The 17,040-nt window shown below is 44.5% G+C and overlaps 2 protein-coding genes across 11 annotated transcripts; one reads left to right on the top strand and one right to left on the bottom strand.

Moving 5' to 3' along the window:
- Nucleotides 1-11: 11 nt before the first annotated feature.
- On the bottom strand, nucleotides 12-13,467 carry LOC101072497 (SPRY domain-containing protein 3-like). 2 transcript variants are annotated; one of them, XR_003885864.1, is made up of 12 exons: nucleotides 13,361-13,467; nucleotides 11,973-12,101; nucleotides 11,824-11,899; nucleotides 9,870-9,994; nucleotides 8,713-8,845; nucleotides 8,435-8,623; nucleotides 5,931-6,080; nucleotides 2,889-2,946; nucleotides 2,469-2,579; nucleotides 2,270-2,391; nucleotides 1,953-2,164; nucleotides 12-1,336 (listed from the first exon to the last, which is right to left on the bottom strand). XR_003885864.1 is itself a non-coding variant. In XM_003973138.3 (11 exons), exons 2-11 carry the CDS (start codon nucleotides 12,080-12,082, stop codon nucleotides 2,030-2,032), a joined length of 1,209 nt encoding a protein of 402 aa, XP_003973187.1. In that variant the 5' UTR covers nucleotides 12,083-12,101; nucleotides 13,361-13,467; the 3' UTR covers nucleotides 12-2,029. The 2 variants fall into 2 exon arrangements, 1 of the variants encoding a protein (XP_003973187.1); XM_003973138.3 differs by having other exon boundaries at nucleotides 12-2,164.
- Nucleotides 13,440-16,879, top strand: LOC101072275 (insulin-like growth factor-binding protein 3). 9 transcript variants are annotated; one of them, XM_029826165.1, is made up of 6 exons: nucleotides 13,440-13,565; nucleotides 14,087-14,200; nucleotides 15,415-15,688; nucleotides 15,898-15,929; nucleotides 16,013-16,132; nucleotides 16,243-16,879. In XM_029826165.1, the coding sequence occupies exons 2-6, from the start codon at nucleotides 14,159-14,161 to the stop codon at nucleotides 16,345-16,347; spliced, it is 573 nt and encodes a 190-aa protein (XP_029682025.1). In that variant the 5' UTR covers nucleotides 13,440-13,565; nucleotides 14,087-14,158; the 3' UTR covers nucleotides 16,348-16,879. The 9 variants fall into 9 exon arrangements, with proteins under 9 accessions (XP_029682025.1, XP_029682024.1, XP_029682021.1 ...); XM_029826161.1 differs by lacking the exon at nucleotides 13,440-13,565 and adding an exon at nucleotides 14,505-14,613 and having other exon boundaries at nucleotides 13,575-14,200; nucleotides 14,853-15,688; XM_029826166.1 differs by lacking the exon at nucleotides 13,440-13,565 and adding an exon at nucleotides 14,505-14,613 and having other exon boundaries at nucleotides 14,853-15,688; nucleotides 15,901-15,929.
- The last annotated feature ends 161 nt before the right edge of the window (nucleotides 16,880-17,040 follow it).

Genomic DNA, 17,040 nt, shown 5'->3' with positions numbered 1-17,040 from the left:
ACGGCGCTAACTTACACATGGAAATATTCTTTATTTCCCTTTTACACTACATTTGGCTTGTTTTTCCAGATTGCAAACATTTCTGATTGAAGAGAGAACAGCAGAATCAAGTCCAGCAAACACGACGCACAAACCCCCGACATCAGGACCCAGTCGCTGAAGCGGTTGGTTCAAAAGTTCACGACTGGCGCCTTGAACTCGCTGAACAAAAACTAGCCGTTGAAACCTGGAGCAGCAATCACCTGGAAACGCAAGGAACGGCCTCGCGTGGACCTGAAGAGATTCAGCGTCGGTGGCGTCTGCAGACGTGTGTGCAAGTGCAAATGTTCTCAACCTGAGGTTTACCTAACAAACAGCCACATCCCTTTCACACATGCGTTCATGCTAGTGGCGGCGACCGTTTCCGTCACGTTACAGCCCCCCCCCCCCCATCCCCCCGGCTGCACTCGCCGCAGCCCAACAGTCTGTTTAAAGTCAAATTCCTGGACTTTATTCAAAAGCGCAGCAACATTTTTGCTGGTTTTCTTTGGCTCGTTCTTCATCCTCTTAGGTTTCCATGAAATCCGTCCAGGAGATTTTGATTAGTCCTGCAAATATCAAACTCAACCATCCAAACGCAAGATTCCTTTTGATAACCTCTGCGAGGTCAGAATATATGTACACCTTTAAGTAAATTATAGAAGCTGTATTTTAAGGTCACAACAGCCAAAAGTGTCTAAACAATATGGTGATTTGGAGCAGGATTCATTAAAAAAAACAAAAACCCGAGGCATTGCGTGAAATTTGGCATGACAGAATCTCAGATTGCAACAGTCTTCAATTGCACAAGAGTGGAAACTAGGCTGAGTAAACAAGAACATGAGGAAAATTCCAAATCAGCCACAACTTTAAAATCCCAGAGACGCCGCCGCAGCACCGCGGGTACAGTATTACTGATGACGTGCAGACACATTCAGACCTCCAAAAACCAAGAATGACTGGTGGAATACAAAAATAAAGAATCTCAGAGCTGTCAAAGCTAATCAAGATGTCCCGAGGAGACCCTGACCAGAGGTCTCCTGCCCAGTCCTTGATTTGAATTTTTCGGCTGGTCGGCGCGTCTCAAGTTGCTGATTTGATTTAACATCTGCAGCAAAAAAAAATCCCCTCGCGGACAAAGTATTTCGATCTGCAAACGCGCCTAAGAGCAGCAAATATCAGCGAGGGCGTGGCCTCGTTTCAAACATCCATATCTGCATCACATCATTGTTCATCGAGTTAGAAAGTTGCTAGGACACACAATCGTCTCCCTGATCCTCCGCTGGGTTGTTTCCCCTCTTCGGACCGGTTTCGTTTCCTCCGTGACAGAAAAAAACAACAACAATTAAATGAGTGAGTTTATCAGAAGGCTGCAGAGTTTGGTTTTCAGTTTTCGGATTTGGTTAGCTTGCTTGTAAGGCAAACTGTAAGAACAATGCTTTAAGAACATATTGTCGAACGTAGCCGCGTGACAAACACGTCAACAGTGGAACCGTGTGAGAAGGTTTGTGTTTTCATGCTGCAGATCACTGCAAGGATGAATTGTGACAACAGGTGATTCCATGCGCTGGTGTCATTTGTCACCGAAGCTCATGAATGACGCTTTGGAACCGTTGGTCAATAAAGGTAATTCGTTTTGTCGCTGATATGCAGTTAGTAACGCTTCCACATCCCAGAAACAAAGCAGCTGCGAGCGGCGGCGTGCAGGCAGCGCACACCTTGAATAACGTCTCTGATTTCTACATTCAGTGGTTTGCTCACGTGTTAGCTTTTGGCATGTCTGCGTTGTTGAAACTTCCAAAAATATCGTTGTACTGACACCACCTGCTGCGAGACGCAATCGTTGTTGTTTTTGAGGCACGTTATATACTCGTTTCACGCTTCCTACAGCATGAAGGTTCCGCGTTCTTCCGAGGTTCCTTTTCAAGTATCACCTTGGCGCTCACTGCTGCAGAGGTAACCTTTATTTAATCCACCGATGGTCACGTTTCGTCCTCGATCCTTCCTTGGATCAGCCACTGAGAGGGTGCAGGTCCACTCTCACCTTCTCCCCAGAGCTCATCATTCCAATAGTGGGGTACAGGCCTCCTACAGGCAAGGCCACTTCCCTGCGGCCCACTAGCTTTCCATTCCTGGTGAAAAAGACCTGTTCGAACACAAGGGGGCAGCAAAGGGATTAACAGACCAAATGAGTGAAGCGAGCGGCGTGTCCAGGCCATCACCCTCCTCTCAGGCTTTGAGACCATCTTACCACGACTTTCTTCCCCTCCAAATCTTCTCCTTCACTCTCTTCCTCTTCCTGGCCGGCATACAAGTCATTCTGGACCTCGCTGGGTTTAGTAAAGACCTCAAAGCCCCAGTCGTCTGTCTCATCTAGGAAAAGAAAAGCGCCGACAGAAAGTTAAAGCCCGGTGAACAGCACCTTAAAGACGGGATGCAACATTCGTCACCGTCCGTGAAGTCCCGAGGGAACATGATCCCGCAGCCCATGACGTCTCCTTCAAAGCAGCGCGGCCCGAACGGATCCCCGACGCCGCTGCCGTGGAACAACTTTCCATCATCTGCAACAAAGAGCCGATTGGGACTCAACAGCACACGCACGGGCGACGCAGCCGTCCAGACACGTCCGTCATTTGAGTGGACAAAGCAAAAAAAAAACAACCATTCACTCCTGTTCTGAGTCACCAGACCTAAACCCGGGAACCCACACGGCAGAGAAGCATTCACTTTAACTTCATTCTAGGAAAACTAACTTGAAAAATAGCCATTGGCGGCACGTGGTGCTGCAGTTTACGCAGATTAAAAGGAGTAAAAAGCCTTAGCCTAAAATCAGAGAGGCGATTTTGTAATGGGGGGAATGCGGTACCCACCTGCATGGTAAGCTATGGACCCTCTGCTCCAACCTGGATGTCTGTTTTTAGGATAGTCCTGCACAGAAGACAGAAAGACATCAGAAATCAGCCATTAGCTCAGCAGAAGTCTCTTTTGCTTCTCTGTACAGCAGCAAAAGGCCAAAATGGCTGAAACACATTGGGACGTTTGCTTCCTGTGCCATTTTACTGGGTAAAATAACTAACTTTAGAAGCCACCTGGGGCTCCTACCAATCACTAAATTCTTTGCTAGGTGCTCTTATTTTGCGGGTGCCGCTTCACATGTGGCTCTGACACCAAGCGGAGAAAAAACAGGTAAAGACGTATTCTGGAAAAACAAGGCAGCTCCGAATAAGCTTTACAAATGGACTATGTGCTCATAGTATGTAGCATGTTTAACTTCCCTGGCGGAAGATGGACACTTTTAAATGATAACCAGACTTTTCTTGTAGATTAGTCACTGAAAATGAGAGGGGTTTTTCCTTTGACGTCATGCAGTAAAACGTTGAACAATAACGGGTTTGGGTTCGTTTGTCTCACTTGACACTGTTTGTGGTGTGTTTACTGCACACGGGCGAATTACGCCGGTGCGGAAAGGATATTCTGCAAAGCCCAAAGTTCCCTAATGTTTCCCCACCGTGACATGCAATAAACATGACGTCGGTCACGTCGTCATTTACGTACGCTTCTACAATGTCCTGGTATTAAACAGCGCACTCTCTGGTTAACATCACAGTCACAGCGTAGGAGATGCCATCTTCGCCGCCATCTTTGCCACCCAAGAGCCCACGCCCTGCTCTCCCCTACCGTGGACATTTATATCAAGGCCCAGCTTTAAAAAATAGCTAAATTCTGACCTTGTTAATGTGCCCACGTGCTGTTTATTACACATACTGCGACTGGAATAAGCTAATGTGATGATTTGATATGGCTTATCAGATAACGGCGGTTATCTGATTACGAGGAATTTAGGTGAACACACCTAGATTCTCTCTGACGACTTTGTCATGTGATAAATGAATGGAAAATTTGTATACCCGGGATTTTTGACAAGTGCACTCTTGAAGCGTGGGTAAACGTGTCACATCACATTATTACAATTAAATAAAGGATTCCGGGCAAGAGCCAAAATGTCCAAGAAGGGTGACATCAGCTCATAAGGGCCCCCGTGTGACAGGCTGCAGGTATGGAAATGAAACCAGTTTACGACCACAGCTGAAAACATATCAAAATAAATGTATTCATGGGTCTAATCACTGGCTGGAGATAAATTTCAATGGTTGTATTGATGCAATAAGCAACAGACAGTAGAAAGGACTTTTAGAAGCATTTAGAACTTTGTTTTAATATGGCACATGATGTGACTGTAATATACTCTGTATTCTATAGTAAACAGTATGTGCTGTAGATACTGTGTATCACAGCAACACAATCTGTTTCTGGAATCCTTGAATTGTAATGAAAGAATATCACTTCTGGTTCATAGGTAATCACTTAGTGTGACGCGTGTTGTTCTAAGTAGCCACACAACCCCCCCCCATCGGAGCTGTGATGTGAAACTGGGTACAGCATCAGGTATGAAAATTAACTGTTGGAAGGAGAAAGCAAGAGAGGACGGAAGGAATACCACTGAATTACAGAGATAAGGAGCCTGTAATGAACAGTGTGTAGAACGGCTGTGCCTGAAGGAATGAAAAACACAAGGAATGCGCTATAAATTATCCGCTCCGAGCGACTGGCAACTATTAAGGACTGTTTTTCCCCCGGGATGCAGAGAAACACCTTTATTTTGAGTCTTCTTTTCACAGCGGGGTGGGTGGTGGATGGGAGAAACCTCAGGAATGATCAGGCATTGATTTATAAGGTGCGTTGAACCACAGGCGCACACAAGAAAAACATACCCAGGCAAACGATCAGCTAAGGAGAGCGAGCTTCAGTCTCCGTGCCGCCTGACCCAGGGGCACAACACTCCAACATAGTAACCGGCGGCCGAGTCAAGGCGCCTCCCGCGCCACCTCCCAGGCAGCGATTTAAATGTGACACTGGAGTCACTCCCACAGCTGTGAGCGGTGCGTGCCGTGAAGCTACACTTCACAATTAAACATAACGCAGACAAGTTCGTGATGATTTCATGCGGCCGATTGCATCTTTGATGGATTAACATCCAACAGGTCCTCTGTTTGATCCAACTCCTTTCCAAGATGTGATTCATCATATGCTGTCAGTAGATTAAAACCGCCTAATTGAGGCATTTATAAGGCTATCAATCATCAGCTCTTCAGCCTGAGTTCACACACATGTTTAGTTATTGTTTACTTGTTGATTTCTTCTTGTGGATGGTGACAGTGAGCGAGGAAACAGGAAGTCAGAAGGCTTCATCTCTAAAGGAACCTCTCGCATGCACGAGGGCCCTTTTCTTCTTTCAGATTAGCATCTGAACGGAACAACTTGCTTTCGATGGAAAACCAGATGTGGGGATGAAATGAGACAATATTTATTCTGTTAGCTTTTCCTCTTTTGGTCATCCATCACTCAGACTGGAAACAGTGAGAGCAGCGGAGCGTACAGGCAACAAAGATGACGAATTGTTGTTGGGGTACATTCGAGGGTTCTTCTTAAGCAGAGATAAGACCAGAGCGTCCAAATATTCGCCTCGGTTTTTTTTTTTCCAACTTGGCAAAATTGATTTGTCTTCTCTGGCGTGCATAATTCACCCTGCAGTGTACAAACATTTAGGACAGGCCATGAACTGCTCCCTCGCTGTCCGTCATGAGGGTATCACACAGTTAAAGAACTCCAAACAAATTGGTGAAAACCGTCTTCCCTTCATGTTACATGAATTAAAATGCGACAAGGTAGACAAGACCGCCTAACCTGAGACTGAGTCAGGACAATACCAGCCCATACCAAGACAAAGACTTAGAGGGACGAGACAGTTGGAGCACTCCAACGTTAGGACGAGGTGTGTGATGTGGCAGGAAGTGATGCGACTGTGTGACAGAATCAATGTCCCATTAACGCTGTGTGAAACCGTTTCTTACCCTTCGTGCCAGCCCCAGGGCTATGTAACACTTCTCTCCAGCATCGGTGATCTCGAGTTCATAGTAATGGAAGCGTGTATTGAGAGGCCGCCGGGCCTGAGCTAAGCCCACATCCACGATGCTCTTCCCTTTACCCACGTATTTCAGCAGCTGTGGACACGAGAGAGAACATTAGAGATGTGGACAAGATCTGATGGCTTGGAATGGAGGAGGGCTACATTGGCTTTGGATGATCATCATAGAGAAACAAAATCAAGTGGTGACATCACAGACCATAAGGAACAAGTACGGTAATTGCAAGCTATCAGTAGCAAGCAATTAGTAATTAGCTAATATTAGTAAACATGGTAAAATGTGCAGTTCCATCAGCAGCAGCTTTAGCTTTAACAGATTCTTCACCATCTGCATGAGGGAAAATCTGTTTGTCGTGGGCTATAAATTACAGGTGTGGTGTTGCCACCTCATTTAGGTGACAGCTGACAGCGAATCTTGCATTTCTTTTGTGTATTCGTGATCAGTCAATGCCCGTGCCAGCGCAGCACAACCACACATGTACGCGAAACCAAACAGCTCCTGAAGTTCTTGTTTTGACAGATAAACACTGACTCAAATGAGGCTCGGATGCTAAATAGAGGCGGGAATAATCCCCGAACTGCTGCGGCTGCTTTGAAATCCACCTCTGTTTCAGGAGGCTTTCCTGTCCTGGCAGCTGTCAGGCACTGCTTTGACGTGCAGCTGTATGTGTGTGTGTGTGAGGAAGCTAGGCTGCGGTTTGTGGGCCCTGCATTCATACATGAGAAGCCACATTTGTAGTAATAAAGTCTAATTAAAAGTGAGAGTCATATACAGGTTACTCGCCCATGCCTGAAGCCAATTCCACTGCAGTCTCATGACTATCAACAGCTGAGTCAAAGAAAAACACGGCGGATTTGTCATCACATGGAGGGAAGAAGGGAGGGAATGAAAGAGAGAAACTCCTGTATTGACCTACCGTATTTTCACGACCATAAGGCGCACTGTATTAAAAGGCGCAGCCTCAGTTATGGGTGCTATTTCTGTATTTAAAACATACATAAGGCGCACCGTATTATTAAGCGCATGCTGAAACATACAGTAAAAAATGACGACGGAACAGTGACAAAACGGTTCCGCTTCAGCGCTGATGTTGTGAAAGCTCTTCCAATACTTGAAGATGGTATCATAGCACATGCGTCTACAATCCACCCGCATATGGTGGCATAACTTGCCCGCCGCTGCCTCATAGTCTTTGTGAAGGAGTGTTCGTCTTCTGTCATCCAGCGCTCTGTCCGTTTCCGTGGCAGCCGAGAACCATGGTGAACGACGACTTCTCGTGCCCCGTTGTGCGTATCGCCACCGTGCTGGTCCCTTTTTCTCCACTTTGTGGGTCAAAGGGATGTTAAAAGTCAGAGGGATCTCATCCATGTTGGTGATGTGGCTGGACGTGGTTATCTTGTCGCGGCAGTAGGTGCGGAAGATGGCCGCCCTCTCCTGGTTAGGGTTAGGGTTAGGGAAGATGGCCGCCCTCTCCTGGTTAGGGTTAGGGAAGATGGCCGCCCTCTCCTGGTTAGGGTTAGGGAAGATGGCCGCCCTCTCCTGGTTAGGGTTAGGGAAGATGGCCGCCCTCTCCTGGTTAGGGTTAGGGAAGATGGCCACCCTCTCCTGGTTAGGGTTAGGGAAGATGGCCACCCTCTCCTGGTTAGGGTTAGGGTTAGGGAAGATGGCCACCCTCTCCTGGTTAGGGTTAGGGAAGATGGCCACCCTCTCCTGGTTAGGTTTAGGGAAGATGGCCACCCTCTCCTGGTTAGGGTTAGGGTTAGGGAAGATGGCCGCCCTCTCCTGGTTAGGGTTAGGGAAGATGGCCGCCCTCTCCTGGTTAGGGTTAGGGAAGATGGCCACCCTCTCCTGGTTAGGGTTAGGGAAGATGGCCACCCTCTCCTGGTTAGGGTTAGGGAAGATGGCCACCCTCTCCTGGTTAGGGTTAGGGAAGATGGCCACCCTCTCCTGGTTAGGGTTAAGGAAGATGGCCGCCCTCTCCTGGTTAGGGTTAGGGAAGATGGCCACCCTCTCCTGGTTAGGGTTAGGGTTAGGGAAGATGGCCGCCCTCTCCTGGTTAGGGTTAGGGAAGATGGCCACCCTCTCCTGGTAATCCGCGGGCAGCCGCTGCGCAACAGTTGTCCTTGCGCGTATGGAGAGATGCCGCCTCCTCATAAAGTGAAAACACTAAGATTGCGCGATTGCCATTTTCAGCCGCATATTCGATGGCCTGCAGTTTAAAGTAAGCCTCATTCATACGCGTCTCGCTTGACCGGCGCCATTTTAGGGGGTCCTTACGCGTAGGTGTGCCGCTAATCGATGGGCGGAGCGTTTACCGTAGTGCACCCACCAAAGGCGCACAGCAGATTTTGGAACTCAGTCCACACACAAGGCGCTCCATATTATTAAGTCGTGAAAATACGGTATTTCTTTTGAACAGGAACACTCACTGTGCCAGTCAGTCTGACATCATGAAGACAGCTCCAGTCATCCTCGTGACTGTCCACTATCATCTGTCCGTCGTCCTCATCCGTCCCCCACTCGGCGTTCAGGTCCAGCAGCACTTCCTCTCCCAGAGAGTGCATCCCCACGGCAGGGTAGAGAGTGTCCAGAGAGGCTGCGATTTCCACACTGCCCACCTGCACGCACATCCAGACACAAGAGTGTTTGGCCGGAAACGACGAAACGTGCGCAGGTTGAATGTGAGGGTGGAACAGAGAGCACATACTTCCTTTCCGTTCTTGGTAAAAAACACTGTCACCTGTCCATCGTCAGAGTCTGGGGATATCCCGCAGCCAATTTTATCACCTCGGCAGCACTTTGGCCCAAACTGTTGCCCGACAGTGTTGCCATTATACAGCCTGTAGAGAAGCAGGCTGTAAGCATTTAATCTGCAGGATATACAGTATAACCACTTCTGCCGTGAACAGCAACAGCTTAAAAACTGCATGGATTCGTATTTTTTCTGTCAAGCCGCCAATGAAGGCAGACATGTTTTCAAACCTCCCTTTGATAAATGTGGCGGCTCTCGACCTGAGCTATATATACAGAACCAACCTCAGGTCACAGACTTATAGTAATATAAGTTTGAGGAACACTGTTGGGAAGATAAAGTTAACATTCCAAACTCTCAGTTTGTAAATCTGCAGGGGAGTTTAGTTCTGCTGTGCTACATCAAAGTTGCAAATAGACTGGTCTGGAATTACCATGGTAGCGCACGCGTCAAACAAAAGGGCCCTTGGGGCCACAAGCAGGCTGGCACTATAATTTTAAAAATTTAATCATTTAACAATATTGTATTTCTATCATATTTGCCCCCTTAATGAAAAATGCATACACCTGGAGGATAATCCCAGAATGCATTGGGTTTAATAATATTAGTGTTTTCAAAGCTAATGTTTTTGTAACTGAAAAAGATAAAGTCTCCATAGCTACAAGCTGGGGTCAAACATAAGACAATAAAATGACATGAAGGCAAATGAGCAACAAACTCCTCCACTTTGGTAACCGTGGAGATGAAGTCTGGTATTTCTGCAGGTTCTTAAGAGGTCACCTGGGACAACAATCATGTGAGACAACCTGAACGTCTCCACCGTCTGCCTGAACTTGCCCCATCAAAGCATCAGCCCATTTGTTTTTTTGACTAATAACAAAAAAAACACATCGAATCTGTTTAACCTTTTCCACACACGGAACGAAGTTATGCAGGCAAAAACATAACCATTAAAAACAATTTCATAATCAACACAATGGGTGGATAACAACATGGTTAAACACATCAAAACCAAACCATGTTTCTTTTAACACACAGAGATCATACATTAATGTCTACATGCACCGGTGTGGACAAGAGGAGTGATTTAGTCTGCTGTTGATGTTACATACTTGCCATCATCAGCATGAAAACCCACTGAGTGTTGGAGCCAGCCCGGCTGTTGGTCCAGGTCGTACAACTTTGGCACCAAACCAACAGCAATCATACCCCTCACTCCCGTGTCGATGATTGTTACCTGCAAAAAACAAGGTTGAAATGAATCAGACCGACTTTGCTGCCCAAGTACCATCTGCACGCCACTTTTTATGTGGATCAAAAGTACTTTTCTTTCCTGCTGCTTTTCAATTATGTGACATAAAAATTATTTTACCTAAAATTATGTAGATATAAATTATGTTCAAATCGCAAATGTTCTGTCATAAATGACAGTATTTCAAATATTTACAGTATGTTATTTGTAATCCCAGCAACTATTATATCACAACGTCAGGGGCAAAGCCATTTTGTCCCACGGCAGCTACTGTAGGTTTTCCAAACCTGTTTGAAAGGTGGAAGTTGGTGACAGGTATTTGGAACATTTCCGTATTCCTTTAGCCTCTATATCTTACACACTGGAGCCGCACTCAAATATACAGACCAAACCGCTTCCTCATTCAGGTCGAGGTTAAAGTTATTGTCATAAAACCATCCACCGATTTCAAGTTAGGTCAAAGTTCAATTGTAGCATTAGCAGAAAAGCCCCACCCTCTGTGCTAACAACCCTGCTTTTTTCTTTTCACATCCTAGGTAACACGGTCATATATTGCATCTCTCTGCATGTTCTGATACCGTGAAAAAACCACTTGAGTAGAGAGTTGGCATTCAAAGTTGTTATCATAACTGAATACTGACCAAATGACATCATCCCAAGGGAGCTCTACGGACACACTAGAATCTGAGAGCATTGGCGGCAGAATCCGGGCTAAGCGGAGTAGGAATTTTTTTACGTTTCCCATGACCTCAGCACCACTCTCCTGAGAGTGGGAAGTTACATCTCCATTTTCTGCACCAGAGGAAAACAAGCAGACAAACCCTGAAATCTACAACCAGCCTCACTTTACTATCATGTATTAGCTCGTGTCCATTTACGCAAATGACTTACTCTGACACAACTATCCAGTCCTTAGTCACAATTCTGAAACTCCCATTAGTATAAAAGCTCGAGATGATTTGTTACTCTTACGCAACAGGATGTGTTCCTTAGGCAAGTTTGAACTCGAAAAAAAGAGTCACTGTTTTAGGATGTTTGTGCACTAGATTATCTGGTACACAGCATTAGCAATTAGCATAGCTAAAGCTACTGCTTAAGTGATGGAGTAAATCAAACTCACTTCTTTCAGTAACACTAATAAATGTTTCAGGTTGTTATTTTGGTGTGGAGGGACAAGTCACATTAAACTGGATGTATGTGCCCACTCCAGGTACACATTTTGTGAAATGCATCAAGAAAATGCTGCAGTAAATGTGTGTCAAACAAGTGATTATATTCATTTCTTTCTGAAAATGCTGAAAGTGTTGTTGCTCACAAGCAAAAATGATGTCTTTAAAAAGCATAATGCTGTGCGGTTAATGTCATCACAACATCCTACACAGAGTACATTCTGAAAGGCCATCATTTACCACACACTAAAATTCATGCAGGTCTTCGGCTTGTTGTTGAGTGACAATAAAGTAAAGAAAATAAAGTGTGACATGCTGTTTTCGACCATTTTGGTCATGTGAACTGTGTGACAATAACACAAATGGTTATTGGTCTACATGAATACCAACACCCTTGATCGTGATAAACAGTCCCAATGTGAGGCCTATTTAGAAAACTTGTCCAAAAAGTCAAAATCACCTCAAATAATCGAAATATTTTATTATAGTAGAAGTACACCAATATTCACATAGTACCAAAGTAATTTATGAATCGAATACATGTAGTACCTCATTTATGACCAAATTTGCCAGAATGGCATTTAAACGGCATGATTAAGAGCTTTTAATTTCTGGGCTGAATGTCGGATCGACAAAAACACTTACTTCAAAATAGCGATTTCCTCGTGAAAAAGGCCGAGCTGCCACGAAACATCCCACTTCATCTGAATTCCCATGATACCTATAAAACGACAAATGCCAGGTAACTAACAAGCCAAATGTTTTGCCAATAGATTAAGGGGGAGCTTAGTTACCTGAGTACGTCTCCATCCCTCAAAATCCTGCTCAGCTGACCCCGCCATCGTGCCCTTCGAGCTTGCCGGATTTCTCGAATTCTCATCCGATAATGGTTTTCGTCTCCCATGTCTGAAAATCATAACAATCTGAAAGAGGGGAAAAAACAATGAATACACGGCATAAAGGCTGGTGATTTTACATGATGTATACGTCTTTTGTTTACCAAGATGTCTCCACTAAAAGATGATTCAGACTTAGCAGTAAAAGCTCAAAGGTAATAGGCTTTTCCTTAAAACCACAATAGGAAGGACCTCGGTTTGAACCTTGAGACACGCCCTTTCCGGGAGGCGATGATGTGTCTGTGTTTTTCCATTTATTGTTAATCCATACCGTCAACAGCCCACATTCCAAAGAAAGGCAAAAGCCCCTAAATTGACTGCAGACGATCTGTTGACAGGCACGAGCGTGAGGCTCCTGTTCGTGATACTGTTCCTCTGTTGCGGTGGTCAGGTGTGGGTGTTTCGCCCGATGTGAACTCGGACTCAAGTATAGACTTGTTTTCATGTTGATGCGAGACTCCCAGATTAATGTGTGTTCAAGTGTGTGTGTGGCTGCGAAACTGCTTAAATTACACGCCCATTGGATTCAAATCTCCACATTATTTCTTTACGAAATAACAACAACAAAAGAAATCAAGTAGGAACTTGTAACCATAAACTGTTAGTCATGATTATCGGTCCATAAAGCAGGTATTGAGCAGACTTCCATATATTGATCATTTACATTAAAGACAGTTAAACAGTAGTGGTAGTAATATTCTAATATATAATAATATAGTTGTTTTCGGATACTACTGTAGTGTAGTTCGTTTTAGTTGTTTCTTCATTGCAACTATATTCTGAGCTACACTGAAAAAAAAGACAGAAACCCAGTCTTGAGGTACTGGAGATTATTTACAAGAAACACCATTAAAAGAAAAAAAAAGGAGCATGTTTAAAAAGATATGGATTTCTTTTCAACTCAAAATTAACGCGTGTCACTGTACATACAGTGTTTTATATCATAATTCGGTATAGAAAGCTTGAAAATGCTGACTGTTTTAGTTTGGACTTTAGAAGTGTTGTCTCGGTTTTGATTAGGTTTGTTTAAGAGTGATATCAAGTCTTGTTCGTACAAATCGGAGGCTTAAACTGATGAGATCTGCTTCTAATCGTCGTGTGTTTACTTATTTAAGACGCTACCATGAACGCAGCACTGCGCTTCCTCAACTACAGTGGGCCGGCTAGCTGCTTTATGCTAGTCGTCATGGTCGTGTAATATGGCTAACAACGTCTCGTAAACACACTTCTAGCCCGGTGTATCTACAAACTATTTTAAAACGTTCTCTTTCGTATTGGTTTCTTACTGTTTAGAAACTTGTATCGCGTCGTCCTTTGGTTTTTTTTCCCTTCAAGCTTCAACGAGGCGAAGACTTGACACTTAGCGTCCAATCTGTACTGCCGGAAGTCCCGCCCCTTGGACCAATCAAAAGACAGAACACAAAAAAGCAATTAACTGCTGCAGTACCGCCGAGGGTGCAACGCTGTAGCTTGTTATTGTTGACATGTACAGTAAGTATGTCGCATAAAACGATTCATTATAACTTTCGATCATTTTTAGAAATTGCATTAGGTTGTTTGTAGAAAATATTTCGCTTCAACAATATTTATTTTTGTTTGTTTGTGTTTCTTTTTGTTTTTTTAAACCAAATTTTCTGGAATCATCATGATTGACTGAACCTAAAAAATCATTCAGGCGCATCCTTGAAATTCTTGATTCGAGGTTTTGGCAGTGTTAAAGTGAATATTTTATGCTGGTCATGTTCAGCCAGTCTTTCTGGCCTTTTAAAAGGCATTATTTGGATGTGTTATAGAACCAACCACTGTCTTTTGACTGAATTTAAATTGGTGATTAGCACAGTCCTCGTTGCATGGTTCAGTTCCAGCTGAGGTCGTTCATCGTAAAGTTTGCATGTTCTTCCACGTCTGTGTGGGTTTTCTTGAGACAGTTTCATGTTCTTGACACCAGTGGATGATTTATGTCCTGTGATGAACTGCTGACTTGTTCTGGGTGTATTTCTGTCCCTCACCAGTGGCTGCTGGGATTGACTCCAGTTAACCCATCCATAAAATGGAACAGTTTATGACTGAGGATTTATGGCCAAATGACCCAATGCATCTGTGAGAGATATTATTCTTTTACGATGGTTCGTATGATCAAACTAACCAAGACATGTTGTCTCCAAGATGTGAATCTGTAAATGACTGAGAAAAATTATTCAGTTTACTTGAATACAATACATTTAAAACCCTATCCTACAAAGTCCCATCATTTTAAAGCCGTAAATACATTTTGATATCATACCTGGGGATATTTTCAGCTAAAATCTTAACCAAATGGGATCAGCAAGCTACAAACATAGCATAAATAAGTTATAGAAGATCAGACCATTTTAGGATCATATCTTCCTCTTTAATCTGTTTATGACTCATGGACAATGGAATTTACAGGGTGGGACTTTTTGCCTGTGGCTATTACAGCCTTAGTCATCCAACCTTGAGTGGCACTCCTTCCACTCATTGTCATCCTCTGAATGTTTGGCCTGCAGTCATATTCCCGGTAAACACGGTCTGTATGGAAACATTTGTTTAGTGGTTGCTAATTCAATAAAAAAAAATAATCAGAAACAGAATACAAACAAGGATAAAGAACAAAATTCTCTTCATTCTGCAACCACAAACTGCAAGTTATTTCTTTACAACAACCCACAGTAAAAAAAAAAAGTGCATCATTAGATTCCAGCACGGCTGGTGGATTCATTTTTCTCTTTTATTTTATGAGGTCTTTTGTCGTTTCAGATGCTGCAAAGAGGGGCTGACAATATTCAAATTGACGATGAACAGCAGTCGCATTTTCTTGCCCGCTGAGTCATGATTGGTTGCTTACATAAAACATCACCTAAAAGAAAAAAGAAAAAAAAACCTGTAGGGGAAAGGGAAAAAAAATGAAGGAGCGCAGACGGTAATCGTGCATGATTTATGTCGCTGGAGAAATCGTTGCTGCTCTGCGAGATGACCGACAACAAATGGCATGAGCGTGCGTGAGTGTGTTTGTGTCAGATGCGAGGGTGAATGGGGTGTGCTCAGCTGTGTGGTAATGAAAGAGAAAACTAACATTCTCCATCACGTGCCCTATCATACCTTTCCCCACTGGTTAGGGCTCTTTAAAAGCTGCTGCCAGCCGTGTCTCTCAGCCTCATTATCACTTTGCCTTGGCTTGTGGGAATTACTGTCCACAGTTTGACGCAGACAGACTGCATTCCCTCTTAAGTTCGGAAGTCCTTCGGGGGAATTAAGTCGTCCGGACCTCCAGTGTGACATGCTCCTGTGCATTAACGTCCTGGTGCTGCTCCTCCTGCAGCTGGCTCTGTCGAGCCCAGTGCCGCTGACCACACCGTCCAGGGGGTGTCCCACCTGTAAGCCAAAGCTCATGCAGACTCAGGCGTCTGAGGTTTTGAACGCCACCGCTCCAGGCGTCGGAGGACAGTGTGGCGTCTACACTCTCAGCTGTGCCCTGGGTCTCAGATGCACGCCACCGCCGGGTGAACCGAGGCCCCTGCGAGCCCTGCTGGAAGGCAGGGGAGTCTGCAGCAACGCCAGCAGCATCAGTCCGACCGTCAATCCTAACTTGGCAGGTAAGGGCTTCCTTTTACGTGTCGGCATGCGGAAAGATTTCAGACATACCTGTGAGCTTAAATCGTTTGAGCTTGTCACAGTTCAGTGGTTTCAGCATCCCTGAAATAATGATGATGATGATGATGATGATGATGAAATGATGATTACTGCTGCTAATGTGTGTCAGTAATAAATGATCGCTGCCAACATCAATGTCCTTATTTACTAGCAGATCCGGCACTGACAGAGGATCCAAATGAGGTAAAACATATTTCTACTTGCGAGAAGCCAATTGTTTAATTGGTTACACGAGCAGAACTGGTGACCTCCGTCTCCTCTGGCAGGGTCCATGTCGGAGACTGCTGACCACCCTTATCCAAGGTCTCAACGCCCATTTATTTGACTCGCAACACGACATCTACATGCCCAACTGTGACAAGCGAGGGTTCTTCAGAAAGAAGCAGGCAAGACCCCCAAACAGACCCACACAACTCCAGCCCGTGTAGCTCGAATCAGCATCAGCATTAACATTTGGCAACACCAACAAAAGCTGTATTTTTGCTCCTCGGTGCAGTGCTGGTCATCTCGAGGGAAGCGGCGCGGCCAGTGCTGGTGCGTGGATCAGAACGGCATGCAAGTCTCACCAAACACCGGTGAGAAGGGGAGCCTGGCCTGTTAGACGCACACAGAACCTGGACCCGGGGACTCGCCTGATAGGAGTCGAAGATGAAGGACTACCATCGGAGCTCAGCCTCTCCCTCCACCAGTTGAAGCAGCACTCCATCGGTGAAGAGCTGCTTTGAAACCAGGTGTAACTTTGTTTCATTGCGCCCTCTGCTGAATATTTTAGGACCACATTCACTAAACAAACCTTCCATCAAAGCACCCAGACAAATGGCATTTTTGCTTCAAAAGTAACACTAACACAGGCAATATACATTTCATGTTTTTGTACAATTGGTTTAGTATCAATTGGTTTGGTATTTAATCATTTATGTTAAGTATTTTTAATTACTCCAAATTCTGATCTTGTAATTACTGTAATATCTCTAATCTTATTTATATTATCTCTAATATGATTCTATTTATCTTAACAGCACTGCTCATAAGTGACAAGTGATCTGACGTATAAAACCTGAAATTGTGATGTAGACTTGGTGTCTTTTTGCCCTTATTTTCTTTTTAATTAAATCTTCCTATTAAGCAATCAGAGAGAGTGTTGATTTATTTTTAATACTTCCATTATAGCTCTTTAAACGAAGATCACTGCACACAAACGCAGCCATGTAGAGAACCCTGTGATGTTTCTAATAATGTCAGCAGCAGTTTTTGCACACTAAATATCAAGATGAGACCAATGCGAACTCATTAA

Source organism: Takifugu rubripes, chromosome 19 (assembly GCF_901000725.2).
Source record: "Takifugu rubripes chromosome 19, fTakRub1.2, whole genome shotgun sequence".
Classification (NCBI taxonomy): domain Eukaryota; kingdom Metazoa; phylum Chordata; class Actinopteri; order Tetraodontiformes; family Tetraodontidae; genus Takifugu; species Takifugu rubripes.
This window is presented reverse-complemented; position numbering and strand designations above follow the sequence as displayed.